This window comes from Gracilinanus agilis, chromosome 3 (genome assembly GCF_016433145.1).
Source record: "Gracilinanus agilis isolate LMUSP501 chromosome 3, AgileGrace, whole genome shotgun sequence".
Classification (NCBI taxonomy): domain Eukaryota; kingdom Metazoa; phylum Chordata; class Mammalia; order Didelphimorphia; family Didelphidae; genus Gracilinanus; species Gracilinanus agilis.
Genome location: NC_058132.1, coordinates 512039954 through 512057337, shown reverse-complemented (window position 1 = coordinate 512057337; position 17384 = coordinate 512039954). Strand labels below are relative to the sequence as shown.

Here is a 17384-nt window from a genome sequence, read left to right as displayed (position 1 = left end):
CTTTTGAGATAAAGCTCGCTAACAATATCATATATAGTTTTTCAGTCATTCTTGAATCTCAATTCGGCCAGCTATTCTGACCCTATTTTTTTGTTTTGTTTTTCATTTGGAGAAAGGCTAATTGAATTCCTTTCAGTATATATGTGGCAGGGTATTCCCTTGAGGATTAGAATTCAGAACTATTCTTTCTTCTTGTTGATTTAACTACCCAATTAGCTATACTGTAGGTTGTTGTGAGGAAGTTTACTTAATTATTATTTAGGAGACCTAGCAGGAAGGGCTGGAGAATTCTAAATGGAATGGGGAAGCAGGAAGTGTGGCTCACTCTCTCTGAGACAGACTCCTTGGTGGTTGGGACAAGTTGTAACTGATCCTGGGAGATCTCAAACGAAGTGGAGTTTGCACCCAGATTTCTTGATATCCAGAAGGAAGACTGTCATCCACTTGTGGGAGATTTTTGGTAGAGACTATTAATCCCAACCTGAGTTGCAGGTTAACTTGGGCTGGATTAGCTCCCAGAATCTACCCACCTGAAGAAGTACAGATAGTGGTCCTGGTAGTGCTATAACATCGCTGGAGTGTGTCAGGACTCTGCTGTGAGGATACCCACTTTGGTCCTGCTGTTCTTTGGGCCCTGTCTTGTTTAGGTCTCAGTTCAGTGTAGATAAGTCCCTCCCTTGACCCTGTGGTATGCCCATAGTCTGGAAGTATAAAAACCCCTATTCCCAACCTTTAGACCAGTGGTTCCCAAACTTTTTTGGCCTACTGCCCCCTTTCCAGAAAAAAAATATTACTTAGCACCCCTGGAAATTAATTTTTTAAATTTTAATAGCAATTAATTGGAAAGATAAATGCACCTGTGGCCATCACCGTCCCTCTGGATCACTGCAGCACCCACCAGGGGATGATGGTGCCCACTTTGGGAATCACTGCTTTAGACCATAGTTCCCTTAATTAAATTTGTTACAAACTCTCTTGTCATTTGCTTGCTGATTTTCACAGACCCCTTGTCTAGGAGAAGCAGGGTGACAGTTGGGGCCTAACTGTCACTTTTGTCTACAGTCTTTTCCCTTAACAGTTAAACCCAGTTTCCCTAACTTATTAAGTCCTCATCTTTTGTCATTCCTGTCTTCTACTCACCCTTCTGAACCCACATATAATATTTAAGTTATCTCCCCTGGTTTTCCCCATAAGAGGTAACATCTGAGTCCATATTTCTGTTCTTTTCATTTTCTTTTTCTAAGACTTACTTTTACCTTTCCTTTTTACGACATTCCATTTCTGTACAATTACCTCAGTCATTATGAGCAATGATTGCTGCTTTTGTTAATTACATTTTATTGCATATATGCAATCCTAACACTTATAGATACATTTACTCAGCATGCTATGTCTATTATGGTTAGAGAAAAATAAGTATTGAATAAACTGAATAGAGTTTGAAATTTTAATGCCCCAGGGTATATATGCTCCCATTTCTCCTACCTTTTTTTTTACACAACTAAGGCTATTTTTCATACTTTAAACTTTCTAGTATCTTTTCTGTATACTGAAATATAAAGGGCTATATGTAAATTCTACTTCTTTTTTATTCCCATTTTGATCATGTGGAAACTAAATTAAACTAAATTTAAAAAATAAAGGGCTATACGTAAATTCTACTCCTTATTATTCCCCTGTTTTGATTATGTGGAAACTAAATTCTTCCTGGTCAAGCTCCTCCATAATTTATCCTAATCCTTCTAAAATTTTATTTTCCATAGCTGGCGAATATATACCTATTGTTTCTTATTACTTTATGAAATGCACATTCTCAATGCTTTTTATTTCATCTTCTATATGCAGTATTTCCTACAACTTATTATCCCAGATGATCTACTTTTATAGACTATGAGAAAACTATAATCTATTTGTCTGAATGTATGAGAGTTAATATTGAATTATTATACTACTTATATGTAATACTTAGATTAACACTCAATTATTCATTTCTTTTTTCTTTTTACAATATCATGGGTTTGTTGTTTAAGTTATTATTGTCCAGTAGTTTTTCAGGTGTATCTGACTCCTCTTGAACCTATTTGGGGTTTTCTGAACAAAGATACCAAAATGGTTTGCTATATCTTTATCCAACTAGTTTTACATTGAGGAAACAGAAGCAAATAGGGTTAAGTGACTTGCCCAGGGTCATATAACTGGTACATGTCTGAGGCCAGATTCAAATTCAGGAACTTGAGTTTCATGATTCCAGACCAGGTACTATTCATTGTACCATCTAGCTGCATATTTAAAATTGTCTGTTTATTAACTTATTAAACATGTTCTGGGTTTGTTGCTTAAGTACATTGTGTGCTGGAAAAAACATTATAAACTGTTTGAACACAAGGATCTTAAAGACAGAATTTTAATTCTCTAGCTCAAATAATATTTACAATAATATTCATCCCAAAATTAATATTTGTTCTATGGATATAAATTCTCAAAAGGGCAAAGTAGCTAACCTTTCAATTCTCATATATTATAATTTTCAACATTATAATTTGTCTACTTGCTGTACATTTTAATTTTTTAAATTTTTTTCATTTACATTTAGAAACACTTTTTGACAATTGTTTGTTGACACTGTAAAATTTAGATTTTCTTTCTCCCTACCTTCCTCCCCTACCACCTTGAGTCAATGAATAGTCTGACAGAAGTTATATTTATACATACATTTAATACAGATTTTCATATTGCTCACAATATTGTACAGTATTAACTGGGTAGGCACAGCTGACCTTGTTTCTCACAGTGTGTCTGGTGAGGACATAAACTTACTGGTTTTTCTCTGGGGAGGTTTGCAGCTACTTGATCTGGTAATTTTCAGTATCCTGTGCTACCAGTTTCACCACTGTTTCTTGGGCTGGGCTAGTACTTGTTCTGCTACTTCCATGCTCCTGCCAAGTGGCCTGGACTAAGCAAGTATCCTTCTCTGGGCTCTTTTACCTCAGGCACTCTGTTGCCAGGTGGGAGTGAGCAAGTTATGGTGGTTCTAGTTCCCTCTCTCTGCCCCCTGGTAGCCTCAGGGCTCTGCTACCACATAGGAGTTAATAGGTTATTCTGATTTCAGTTCCCCCTTTCTGCTACCTTGTAGTCTTAAGACTCTGCTGTCACATGAGAATGAGTAAGGTCCTGAAATTCTGGTTTCCTATCCTTTCTTCTGTCCTCAGGGTTCCATTATCAGTCAGCAATTTATAGGTTTCCTGATTTCTCTGCCTTCTATACTTGTGTGGAATGACTAATGCCAGTCTCCTTCCCACTTGCAGCTTCATTACCTCTGGAAGAATTGCAGGGTTTTGAGCTGCTCCACTTTCTGCTCTTCTCATAGATGTTCTGGTGCTTGGGTCACTCTCTCCTCTTACCCCAGTAAGACATGTTCCTCCAGCTTTCTTTTCTTTTGAAATGATTCATTTTCTTTTTTATGTGTTTATGGAGGGATTAGGGGAGCAGAGCATCCTTTACTCTACCATCTTAGTTTCCAGCATGCAACTATTGTCAACTTTGTATGTTGACAAACTGTTTTGGAATGGGGAGGAAGGGGACTTCCAATTGTTATATTTTGAAAATGAATTGGACACAGATTTTAGAAGAGCTCAAAAAAAGACTTCAAAACCAATTTTAGAGGTAGAGGAAAAGTGGGGAAGAGGAATGAAAGTGATACAAGAAGAAATGGGCCAATTGAAAAAGGAGAACCAAAAACTGACAGAGGAAAACCAGGCCTTAAAAATCAGAATTGACCATTTAGAAACAAATGATTTCATGAAAAATTAAGAAATAATAAAGCAGAATCAAAGGAATTAAAAAAAAAGAGGAAAACATGAAATATCTTATGGAAAAAACAATTGACATAGAAAAGAGATATAGGAGAGACAATCTGAGAATTATTGGATTACCTGAAAGCCATGATGAAGAAAAAACCTTGGATATCATAATAGAATAAATTATCAAAGATAACTGCCGAGAAATCCTTGAATAAAAAAATAAAATTGAAGTTGAAAGAATTCACAGATCCCCTCCAGAAAGAAATCCTCCATTGACAACTTCCAGAAATATAATAGCCAAATTTAGGAGCCACCAAGCCAAGGAAAAACTACTTCAAGAAGCCAGAAAGAAATCATTCAAATACCATGGACCTACAATGAGGATCACTCAGAACTTAGCAGCTTCTACAATAAAGGATTGTAAGGCATGGAATATAATATTTAGAAAGGTGAAATATTTGAGTTTACAACCCAGAGTCACCTATCCAGCAAAACTGAACATACTCTTTCAGGGGGAAAAATGGTCATTCAATAAGATAGAAGGTTTACAAGCATTCCTGAGGAATAAACCAGACCTAAACAAACAATTCGAAGGCCAAATAGAAGACAGAAGAGAAGAACAGAAAGGTAAATAAGAAAGAGAAAATTTAAGAAACTCATTAAGGTTAAGATGTTTTTATGTTTACATGGAAAGAGGATTCCTATACTTCTCAAAAATTACTCTCAGTAGTAGAGAAGATAGAAGGAATTTACTCAGAAAGAGGGTGGAAAAGTAAGCTGATTATGATAATACGATATATATGATGATATGATGTATATGTAAATATGAAGATATGGAAGAGTATGTATGTATTCATATGCATATGAATGACATGTAAAATCAATCAGGGGTTAAAAGAGAGGGTTGCACTGAGAGAAAAGGGAAGGGAGAGATAGAATGGGGTAAATTATATAAAGAGGCAAGAAAAATTAACACAGAGAAGGGAAGATAAGGGTGGGGAAAGGAAATGCTCAAACTTCACTCTCTTTGTAATTGGCCCAGAGGAAGAAAAACTAGTATACTTAGTGGAACATAGAATTCTATCTTACCATACAGAAAAGTAGAAGGAGAACAAGACCAAGGAAAGCAAGAGGTGGAAGGGAGGGGAAATGAGGTGGGGAGGGGTGACTGACAAAAAGCAAATTACTGAAGAGGAACAGAGTGAAAGGGAATAGAGCAGGATCTAAAGGAGATAATACAATGGAAGGCAATACATAGTTAGTAATCATAACACTTAATGTGAATGGTATGAATTCACTCTTTAAACAAAAGCAGAGTGGATTAAAAACCAGAATCCTACTATACATTGTTTACAAGAAACACATTTGAGGCAGGGTGACACACACAGATTCAAGATAAAAGGCTGGAACAGAATATATTATGCATCATCTAAAGTAAAAAAAACAGGAGTAGCAATCATGGTACCAGACAAAGCAAAAATAGAAATTGATCTGATTAAAAGAGATAAGGAAGAAAAGTACATTTTGCTAAAAGGTACTATAAACAATGAAGTAATATCATTACTAAACATCTATGCACCTAGGTTTATAGCATCTAGGTTTTTAAAGGAAAAATTATAGGAGCTAAAGGAGGAAATAGATAGTAAGACCATATTAGTGTGAGATCTTAGCCTTCCCCTCTCATAACTAGATAAATTGACCTAAAAAAGAAGAGAAGTAAATTCAATGCTAGAAAAATTAGAATTAATAGATATCTTGAGAAAAATGAACAGGGATAAAAAGCAATATACCTTCTTCTCAGCAATACATAATACATATACAAAGATCAACCATGTACTAGGGCATAGAAATCTTGCAAACAAATGCAGAGAAGCAGAAATAATAAATGCTACTTTTTCAGATCACAATGGGGTAAAATTTATAATTAACAAGGGTCCATGGAAAGGCAAATTTAAAGTTAATAGAAACTTAATGATCTAATTCTTCAAAACAGATGAGTCAAAGAATAAATCATAGAAACAATTATAGACTTTGTTAAAGAAAAAGACAATGAGGAGACATCATATCAAAACCTATGGGATGCAGGGGGCATCTGGGTAGCTCAGTGGATTAAGAGCCAGACCTAGAGAGGGGACGTCCTAGGTTCAAATCTGGCCTCAGATGCTTCCCAGCTGTGTGACCCTGGGCAAGTCACTTGACTCCCATTGCCTAGCCCTTACCACTCTTCTGCCTTGGAGCCAATACACAGCATTGATTCCAAGATGGAAGGTAAGGGTTTAAAAAAAACCTATGGGATACATCCAAAGCAGTATTCAGGGGAAAATTTATATCACCGAGTGTCTATACCAACAAAATAGAGGGCAGAGATGAATGAATTGGGCTTAAAACTTAAAAAATTAGAAAAATAACAAATGAAAAATCCCCAAATAAAAACTAAATTGGACATTCTAAAAATTAAAGGAGAAATTAATCAAACTGAAAATAAAAAAACTTATTTAACTAATAAATAAGACTAGAAGCTGGTACTTTGAAAAAACAAAATAGATAAAGTACTAGTCATCTAATTAAAAAAAGAAAGAAGAAAATCAGATTAATAGTATCTAAGATGACAGGGCAAATCTTACCTCTAATGAAGAGGAAATTAAGGTAATTATTAAGAACTACTTTGCTTAATTATATGGCAATAAATATGACAATCTAGGTGAAATGGGTGAATATTTACAAAACTGTAAATTTCCTAGATTAACAAAAGAGGAAATAGTATTCTTAAACAATCCCATTTCAGAAAAAGAAATTGAGCAAGCCATCAAGAAACTTCCTAAGAAAAATTCTCCAGGGCCAGATGGATACACAAGTGTAAAAATGAAAAGCAAGCATTGACATTTTTGAAGAATTGGGCAGTTACAATGTTGGAGGACGAACCCAGAGACCATTGGAAAAGAGCAGAGACTTCTGGGAAGGGGCTTTTGGGGAAGAAGCCAGAGAAGGAGGTTGGAGTGCTCTGGCTCTGTGATGCTCAGAAGTGGCCATTGGGTTTCCCGGATATAAAGATCTATTTTTCCTGAGACATCATGTTTCCATCACTTGTACCATCAAGAGTGCCAATAGAATTTTGGGATTTTCTGGACTTCCTTTGGGGAAGCAATTCCCTGAAACTCACCTGTCTGGGGTTTTTGCTCAGCACTATCTCACCAACATCTACCACAACCAGAGCTTTAGGAAAATAAATAGCAGGATCAGGGAAAGTGAAGCTGTATTTGGGGAACACCCTGTTTGACCTTTGAAGTCTGGTACTTGGTGGGTACCTGGCATAGTGATGGACTTTTGGGATTAGGGATACATTGCACCCCACCTTTCCAATGAGCCCCTATTTCCTTTCCCTTTGCCTTGTTGTTCCTGAAATAAACACCCAAGATTTCCTAGATCAGATCTACATGATTCATTTGGAGGGAGGCATACTGGAAGGGATAATGAAGGGAGTCAGGCTGATCTCCATTTCAAGCCTGATACCCTGCTGGGAGTAAGGGGAAGTTTCTGTGTGCCCCGACTAGTGCAAACATTCAATCGGGGTGTCACTCATTTCTCCTTGAGGGGACAACATTCCTTCAACCCCTCATCCTTGACATGATCTACAGGGGTCCCTTGTTTTCCCTCTTTAGTCTCCCAGTAAATAAGGGGCAGCTATGAGGGAGGAGGGGTCATTTTGCACCTTACTTGCTGGTCCACAATTACACGCCAATCCTCCTAATCAATTTCCCTTATCACACAAATGAATTCTATCAAATATTGAAAGAACAATTCATCCCAATACTATACAGATTATTTGACAAAACAAGCATAGAAGGAGTTTTGTGAAATTCCTTTTATGACACAAATATGGTACTGATCCAAAGCCAGGACCAAAAACAGAAAACTACAGACGAATCTCCTTAATGAATGTAGATGCAAAAATCTTAAATAGAATACTAGCAAAAAGACTTCAACATGATCACGAAGATTATTCACTATGATCAGGTGGGATTTATATCAGAAATGGTTTAATGTTAGGAAAACCATCCACATACTTGACCATATCAATAACCAAACCAACAGAAATCACATGATCATATCAATAGATGCAGAAAAAGTCTTCGACAAAATACAACACCCATTCCTGTTCACATTATTTTGTCTAGCCATTTCCAACTTATGGTTCCTCCTTTAGTATCTAGATTTTTACCATCACAATAAATAATCTCTTAAAATTTAAAAATAGATGTTATGGTACTGTGGGAATAGTGCTGGATTCGGTCAAAGATATTGGATTCAAATTCTGGCTTTGCAAGTTATTACCTGAGTAACCTTGAGCAAGTCACTTAACCTCAACTTATCTCAACCATAAAATAAGGGGATTTAACAGTATGATTTCTAAAGCACATTTGCAGCTATAAATCTAAAATCTTCAATATTTAGTATGCTACTAAAACAATTTAAGTTTGCCAGTGCAAGTGTTATATTATTTTTATACTTTACACATGGCACGCAGGAGAAGTTAATTATCTGATTTTTCCCCAAAATGAAATTTGTTATTATTTATATGTCATATGAAAAGGAAGATTTCTCTAATTAAATTAAAATAATAATCTGCATACTGTTCAGTTGTTTAAAATGTCCAAAAATGTACTTCTTGTTTTAAGAAAAACTAAGCAATCAGTTGCATCTTGTTGCAAGTGTAGTTAATATTGTGTTTGAAAGAGAAGCCACTTCAATTTTAAATCAGAAGACTGATACAGAAGCAGTGGACTATGCAAAATAAATATGTACATTTATTAGTTAATTAAATATATATGTATTACCAGTTGGTCATTTTGTTATTGTGAAATTTAGTGAAAATAAATTCCAAGATATTTTATTAATGAAGTGTTCCCTTAGGTGTTAGACATTTATGTAGAGTTTATTTCTCCTTGGGACAATAAACATTGCAGAATAATATAATCTGGCAATAAAACCCATTACAACTACCAAGAAGTATGAATAGGTTTGTTGCTTGAATTCATACTGGATAGAAATAATGGAATCTATCTAATTTATATTACTGTCCAAATGAAGTCATAACATTTTTCATTTACTCCCATTGTGGAACACAGTAACATTTTAATACTAAAATTTATGATATAATATAATAAAAATTTATAAAAATTTAAAATTATTCCATTTACTAAATATAATGTAATATAAATAGATACTTTAAGAGATGCATTCTGTTTTTAGTAGATTTATGGCCTTCCCTTTATTGAAGTGCTTGTAATGTACTGTGGTATTTGAAAATCTTGCTCAGGTCAGTCATGTATTTAAATTTTTATTTATTTACCTATCTTAGTCTAATATAAATTCATTAATAATATTGTTGGCTATTTAACTTTTAAAACCAAAATGAGAATATGAATTTCTATTTAATATTCTGCTGATTTCAATAGCAACTCAACTTCTATAGCAACAAATGTAATGCAATAGTCTTTAGTTCTCCAAGCTGATGTCTCATTTTAGAATATGAAAAGCCACTTTTTTCTCTATATAGAATTGTAGTTATACAGACTAATTAATATTCATAAAGACTTGGCTTATTGGAAAAGTTAAAAGATGACTAATTGTATTTTTCATTCTTTCTTATAGCAGTCCACTGGTGTTACCAATTGCCAAGCAAGACAGTTTGCTAGAAAAAGACATCATGTTCAAAGATGCTGCAAAAGGCTTAAATAAACAACAATCTCAAGACAACACCCCTGAAAACAATACAGCAAATGTTCCTACCAAACTTGAACAGGTATTGTTTTTGCTTTTCTAAGACCAATAGTGAAGCCTTTCCAAAGATTTTTAACTATAGAGAAGGGTATGACTAGGTAGAAGGAGGAAGAGAGATTGAGAAAGAAAGAGAAAGAGAGAGAGAGAGTGAGAGAGTGAGAGAGAGAAAGAATTCTTTTATTTTATTCTTTCTCAGAACAGATACATTTATCTGTTATTAGGGTTTTATTTTCATTTGTAATTAGGTTTTTTCAGATACATTTATACATATTGCATGTATGTCTATATACATATAATTTTTATAATGTACTATGATTTAAATTTTACCTAACTTTCTAAAATTTTAGAAATGTTTTTGGCATTGATATGGAAAATCTATGCATATTAAATCTATATTACAATTTCCCTCTACTGATTTATCATTTAAATTCCACATGTAGACTTTTAAAAACATTTGTAGGAAATATGTAATATTAAAATATGTTTGTATATTAATAATAATAATAAACTTTTCCCATCTGTTATAGTAAAATGCCTAAGAACAATCTATGAAAGCTAAGGGCATACTTTGAAGTTTAATTTGCATTATTAACATTTTTCATCATTTTCTTAAGTTTAGAAATCAACAAAAGAATAGATCAATTCCTGATGTGTAGTGTTTGCCAGTTTTTTAGCTATCAATGCTTACACAGAAAACTACAATAGTTAGTTCTCATGAAACAAGAAGAGCTGGCTGTAGCACATTACTGGTTATAGTTTATCAAGTGTATCTTCATGATTGTCCTATTAGGTTGTTAATACTCAATATTCTGCTTCCCTTCCTCCTTTCTCTACATTATCTCCCTACATGATTTCATCTGCTCCCATGTGTGTCATTATTACCTCAACACAGATGATTCTAGAACCTATATACCCATTCTTATTGTTTTGTTGTTTTACAGTTGTGTCCAACTCTTCCAGACCCCATTTAGAGTTTTCTTGGCAAAGATACTGGAGTGGGTTGCCAATTCCTTCTCCAGCTAATTTTAGAGTTGAGGAACTGAGGCAAACAAACTTAAATACACAGCAGAGCCCAGATTTGAACTCAGGGAGATGAGTCTTCCTGACACCAAGCCTATGCCAATAACTGCCCTCTAGTCTGAAAGTTTCCTTAAACTTTACTCCTATTTTTTTCCTTTGCATTATGGACAATTTTGTTTAGGCATTCCAATGAAACCTCAAAATCAAATTGCCTCATACTGAACTCACTGTTTTCCCACATAAACCAATTCGCCCCTCAAAATTTAACTAATTTTGTTAAAGGCAACCATCCTCTCCTAACTAGTCATCCAGGTTCAAAGGCTGAGTCATCACTGAATTTCCCTTCTCTCTTCTTCCTTTGCTGGTACCCAAGTCTTGTCAATTCACCCTCTCAATCATTTTTCACTCATCTCTTCATTACAGCACTAACTGCTACACATGTAACGCTTGTTCCATACTAGTTCATGTGTTGTTTTTTTTTTTTTTTTTACTTCTTACTTGAACTATTGCCACGGTCTTTAATTGGGTTCCCTATCTCTAGTCTCTTTTTGTTCAAATCCCATTCTTTACATAGCTGTGAAAATAATCTACCTAAGGCAATATCTCCTTATGTCATTTCCTTGTTCACAACCCTTGAGTTTTTCCATGTTGTACCCAGGATAAATTTCCAATTCCTCTGCTTAGTATTTAAGAATTTCCACAGTAGACAGCCAGGTGGCTCACTGTTAGATTTTGTTCTTGGGAATATCTGAGTTCAGATCCCACTTCAGATTCTTACTAGTTCAAGTGACACTAGACAAATTTCTTAACTTTTTTCAGCCTCAGTTGCCTCATTTGTAAAAAGGGAATAATAATAGCACTTAACTACTAAGGTTACTGTGAGGATTGCATGAGATAATATAAAGTACTTTGTGCTTTCTTATATTAAATATGTATACAATTATACATATATATTTATAATATTAAGGTACAATTATACAGAAATACTAGCTATTAGTATATGTTCTACTTAACTAGATCAATTAGAATTTTTACATTTCTTTCATAAACTCTACTTCCAACCTTTAGCTTTCTGGACTCTTCCCAGAACTCAACATGTGCTCTCTTGTCTCAGGGCATTAGACTAAGTTGTTCTCCATTCCTGGAATTCATTATCTCCTCTTTTTTAGCTTTTTAGAATCATTTTAGTCCTTCAATGTTTAGCTCATACTTCATTTTCTGTATAGTATTCCTTGACCCCATGCCTTCTCTTTTCGACCCTCTTTTACCTTGCTATATTGTCCTTCACCTGTTATTTTTTTCTAGAAAACATAGACTAGTTTTCTCATTTATCCCAATGTCTCTTTACCTTGTATTATGCAGGTAGCATTTGTATGCATATTATGTTCTAGCATTTCTCTCCCTTCGAGTAGAAAATAACTTCCTTAAGTTACAGTTTACAGAGCTTTTATTTTTATATCTATTTCTGTCATATATCATTTGCTTAATAAACCTTTGCTTATTCAATTGTTCACAGTTACATAATGAACTGGGATTGAAGAATTGGACTTCTGGCTCCAAGTCCAGTCCTACTAACACACTAACTTATTTTTAAAGTAAAATAATGGAAAAGTGGAGAAAAGAGAGAATACACAATTTGACAGTCAGTTATCTGGTTTATCTGCCTAAATTTCATTAATATTTGTAAGATTTTTTTCTGACCAGCATAATTATTAGAACCCAATAATATTTGTTATCTCAAGACCAACAATTCTACTAGAATTGAAAAAGACTGTCACCAAATTGGCCATAGGGTAATGGAATAGACACAGAAAAATATATGTAAATGACTTACACAAAAGTAAATATAAATATACACACATATAAATATATTGTATAAACATGTACTAATACATATTTGTATTCATACAGCTATAATGTAATTACATGCCCATATCATGTAGATATATACAAGTATCTAAGCATACATATGTATATTAATATGCATTTATGTGAATGCATGTGGTGGGTATGTTTTCAGTGAGTCTAAAAAGAACAGACCTCCCAGTCACTGACTTCTTCCCAGCTCAGTATAATAAGATCAGACTCTCAAATTGCCACTTTCAGTTTCTCCTGATAGAGAGAAAACTGAACCAGCACCTTCCAACTCCTCTCAGATCAAAGCCAGAGCAAAATGGAGATCCTAACTGACTCTCTTCCTCTCTTTTATGATTTTCTCCTAAAGAGAAGGAGCTTTTGAGAAGACTTCTGCTCTTAAAGAGCCAGAGTAAGATAAATAAAATTACTTATAACATTGTATGTATACAAATTTGTTTATTTTTGCCATAGCAACTCTCAGATATTATTTATTCATTTGCTCTCTCAAATGAGATAATTTAAAGTACATTGTCAACAAAATCAATAAATGAATTTCACTTTGTCATTATGGTTGCTAAGTCATAAAGGGTTTGTGATCTTCAGTTAATTAAACAATGAGAATTTTTAAGCATCTACAACATGCCAGTACCTATGCTGTTCATGAGGAATGCAAATACAAAGAATGAAACAATACCTATTCACAAGGATCTTATATTCTAATGGAAAAATCAATAAGTACACATGCATCTATAGAATAAACATAAAAATGTGTATAAAATAATCAAATACAAGGTATTTTGGAATTTTGTAGACCTTGGAAACTTGTTTTTGAAGAGATTATTAAAACTCTCATTGAACTAACTCAGAAAGATGACCCTGAACCTTTTCCTGGATAGAAGCTACTGAAGAGAGAGGCAGAGAGTTGTTGGAGAAATCAAGAAAGACTTCATTGTAGCAGGTTATATTTGAGCCACATCTTGAAGGAAGAGAGGAATCAATGAAGTCGAGTTGAGGATTGCATATATGCCAGTACAAAGGCATGGAAACAAGAGTGGGAGGAGACCAGTTGTTTTGAACCACAATAAGATGATGTTGGGATATAATGTTCAATTAGGCTAGAAATAAAAGTTTGGGACAAATAGTGAAAGACATTGAAAGCTAAACATTAAAAAATTAAAATATTTCCTCATGGAAACAATAGCTATTAAAGTTGATTAGAAAAGGTAATTAATTCATCCTTAAAGAAAACACTTTGGCAATAATTTATATAATGAATTGGATTGGAATGGTGGAAAAATTTCATCCAATGAAAACACCTAGAAGGCTGTTACAATTATCTAAATGAGACATAATGAGGAACCAATCTAAGATGGTAGGGGATCCAGCTGTGAGAGGTATTGTAAACACCAAGATTTGAAAACTGATTTGGACTGTCAGGTGAAGGAATATTGAGTAATCAAAAATACTAAGGTCATGAGCCTAGAAAACTGGAGAAACAGTGGTACCTTCAATCAAAATAAGAATGTTTGGAAGAAGGAGAATTTTGTAGAAAAAAAAATGAGTTCAGTTTCTGACATATAGAATTTTAGATATCTCCAGAATATCCATTTTGAACTGTTTAATAAGTAATTGATGATTCAGAACTAAAGCTCAGAGAAGAGCCTGCAGATAGTTATGCAGAGCTGTGAGTTATATATATATGGAGGTAATAATGAAATTCATAATAGAACAAGAAATTACCAAGAAAAAGAATACAGATAGTAAGAGAAGAGCATTTATGACATAACCTTGGGAAAATCCAAAGTTAAGACAATAAGCCAGCAAAAGAGGAAGAATAGGATCAGACATACAGGAAGGGAAGGGTTGGGGGAAATCAAGAGAGTTATTAACAACCCAGAAAAGAGAGAATATCATATATGAGAGGAAAGGGAGATCTACAGTGCTAATTTTATCAGATAGCTCAAGAAGAATGAGAACTGTCGGAGAGGGGAAAAGAAGATTTATCCATTAAGATAAAATTGAGTATTACAAAGAGAACTTTTCCAGCTGAGTGATAAGCTCAGAAGACAGGTAGCAAAGGGTTAAGGAAGGAAAGAAGGAATGTTGACAGCTTTTTAACTCATATAGGTAGTTACTGGGAGGAGAGCTGCAGGACAATAGCTTGACAAGGTGGTAGCATCTAGTGAAGTTTTCTTTTCCCTCTTTTTTAAGTACAGGAGTAATTTGGCCATGCTTGTAAGAAGCAAGTAAAGAAAGAATAGTTAGGGAAAGGTAGAAGATAAAGACAAAATGGATGACTATAGTTGTAATTTTCTGGAGAAAACAGGAGGATTTTGGACCAAGTGCACTTGTAGAACAAATGGCTTCGGAAAGAAAAAGCATCCCATGTAGATGAAATCACAGATCATTTTGAAAAAAAAATGTATTAATGATACATATTCTGTCACTACCTGTGACATTAACTGGACTTCTTAAAAGTATAGAGTTCCCTCCAATCACCTTTCATGAAATATATATTTGCTGCCACCAGGTGGTAGTAAATGTTTGTGCAAGACCTATAAATTGGTCTGAAATTATCCATTTGGCTTCCAGGAATCCAAAGGCATAATTAATAGCGATCACTACATGAATATGACTTTATTACTTAAAAAAACACTAAAAAGTTCATTGAGTCAAAAATGAAAACTCACAGGATAGCATTTTAAAAAGGTATGCCAAAATGAAAAGAAATTTACTTAGTTTTTACTTTAATGTGTTTTCTTAATCATTTCCCATATCCAGTTGTTGTTTTTTTAATGGGCAAGATGGCTTTAAAAATAGAAATTTTAAAAAATTGAGCAGGAAGAATATTTAGATTCTGATATTGACTCTTCTACTTGTATTTGACAGTTATCTGGCCATTTATTACTTCAATTATTACCTCTAATTATTCAGCAAATCCAGCTGATTTGTCTCAACTTCCCTTTCTCCTTCTTTAGGGCTAGCTCTCCTAAAGCTGTATGTTCAGTAGATAATAAACCTGCCATTATAGAAGTACTAATTGTTTTCCTTAGCCCCTACCAACCTATTGTGATCTTGGATAAAATTAGTTAAAATCTATGAGCTGTATTTTCTTTCACGTATGAAATGAATAGTTTGTGGTAGGCAATCTAAAAACTTTAAAATAAAATTCAATGATCCTATCGGTCTTGTAGTCTGAGTAGTTTTATTAGTTTATCTGATTTATATCTGCTGTAAGCCCTCCTAGGAATTTCTGAGGTTGGGTACCATGCCTAGAAGTTCCTGTGTATCACTGACTGAATTTTAACTTTCCAGGCATAGCCAAGGAATTCCTAATACTTTTTATTTCTTTGATAGGAATAGAAGTGATGTGCTTTTCCCTTCCAAAATCTTCTCTTACATAATGGTGGATACAGATTTTTCCCAGTCTTAAATGAATTTTTGTTTAAAGAATTTCAATGGAACATTAAAACTATTTTAGCTCATAAGGATACATCATAATGATGTTCATCATCATTGTCATTAATGTCCATCTTTCTAGCTATCAAATGCTTCAAAGAGTACAAAGTACTTTATAAATATTGCCTCATTTTACCCTCCTAACAACCCTGAGATATACGTGCTATTATTATCTTTATTTTACCAATGAGGAAACTGAGGCAGACAGTGCTTAATTAATTTGCCCAAGTTCATAAACCTATTAAGTGTCTGGAGCCAGATTTTTGGGAGTGAAAGGGGGCAAATTTTAACTCAAGCCCAAGCCCAGCACTGTATGAATGAGGGGATGAACGGAAAAGAAAACAAATATAACAAAAACAAAATCTCCCCAATAATTACTTCTTTGCCTGAACGATAAACTGTTTAAAGTAGTGACCTCCCAAACTGGTTCAATTGCCATCTGAGTGATCCTGGGCAAATTATTTAACCTTCATTTGCTTGAATTTGCTCAACCATAAAATGGAGATAATAACAACACCTACCTCACAGGGTTGTTGTGAGGCTCAATTGAGTTACATCTTGTAAAGTGTTTAGCACATAGTAAACACCATAGTAATGCTTATTCCTTCCCTTTTCCCCCTAAATGTAATTAAGAATATTGAAATATAAGCTAAGTCTCTTTAGGCTCATTGTCACTCAAATAGCAATCAGACAAGTCAGCTAGCATTTGTCATAAGCATTCATTATGGTGATACCTATTAAAAAGCATCCTTAACATTTTATGGATTGAAATACTTGGAAAATTGTGGACAAAAGCTTTATTTGTCTTCATTTTCTCATTCTAGATAAGGTATTTTGTTGTTTCTTGTGGGTAGTTGCATGTTTGTATTTATGCTATGTGAATTTGTCATCCATTAAACAAGTGAACTCTCTAATTGTGTTTTTTTAGGAATGTTAAATATTTTGCAACCTGAAGTGTATGTAGCAAAGTTTCCACCACTTCATTGCATAATCTAGATCAGTCATTTTGTTTTCAGGTCCTTAATTGTAATTTGGCTGTAAATTCTAATGACCATGAGCTGATCTTAACATAAATTCTAATGACCATGAGCTGATCTTAACATAAATTCTGTTCACTTATCTTTGTTCATATATTATGGGATAAGTTGATGTGGATGTCCCTATGTAGAGTGTGGAAATGGAATTAGATATCTAGGGCATTTGGATTCCACTCTTGGGTAACACGCATATTATGAACTCTTTTCAGAGAAATTCACTTTTGGTTCCTTTCAACAAATCTTTTCCTATACACCTTTTGTCTTTTACAACTTTAGCTTACTTCTGAATAGCTTGGTGTGTCTTCCTTGCAAAAGATAAAGGTACTTCTAGGTAATTATTTCATTTATTTGTTCAGTTTGATGTAGAGACTCAAGCTCAAAATCTTTCTTCTTTGATATAGTATTGATATTATTACTACTATCATTATCA

The 17384-nt window shown here is 34.0% G+C and overlaps 1 protein-coding gene across 1 annotated transcript in view; it reads left to right on the top strand.

Moving 5' to 3' along the window:
• The window catches only part of MYO16 (myosin XVI), a 719254-nt gene that overhangs the window by 215944 nt on the left and 485926 nt on the right, over positions 1-17384 (top strand). Inside the window, exon 8 of the mRNA XM_044669338.1 lies at positions 9453-9603. Coding sequence (XP_044525273.1) covers positions 9453-9603 — 151 coding nt within the window. The remainder of the gene's footprint in view (positions 1-9452; positions 9604-17384) is intronic.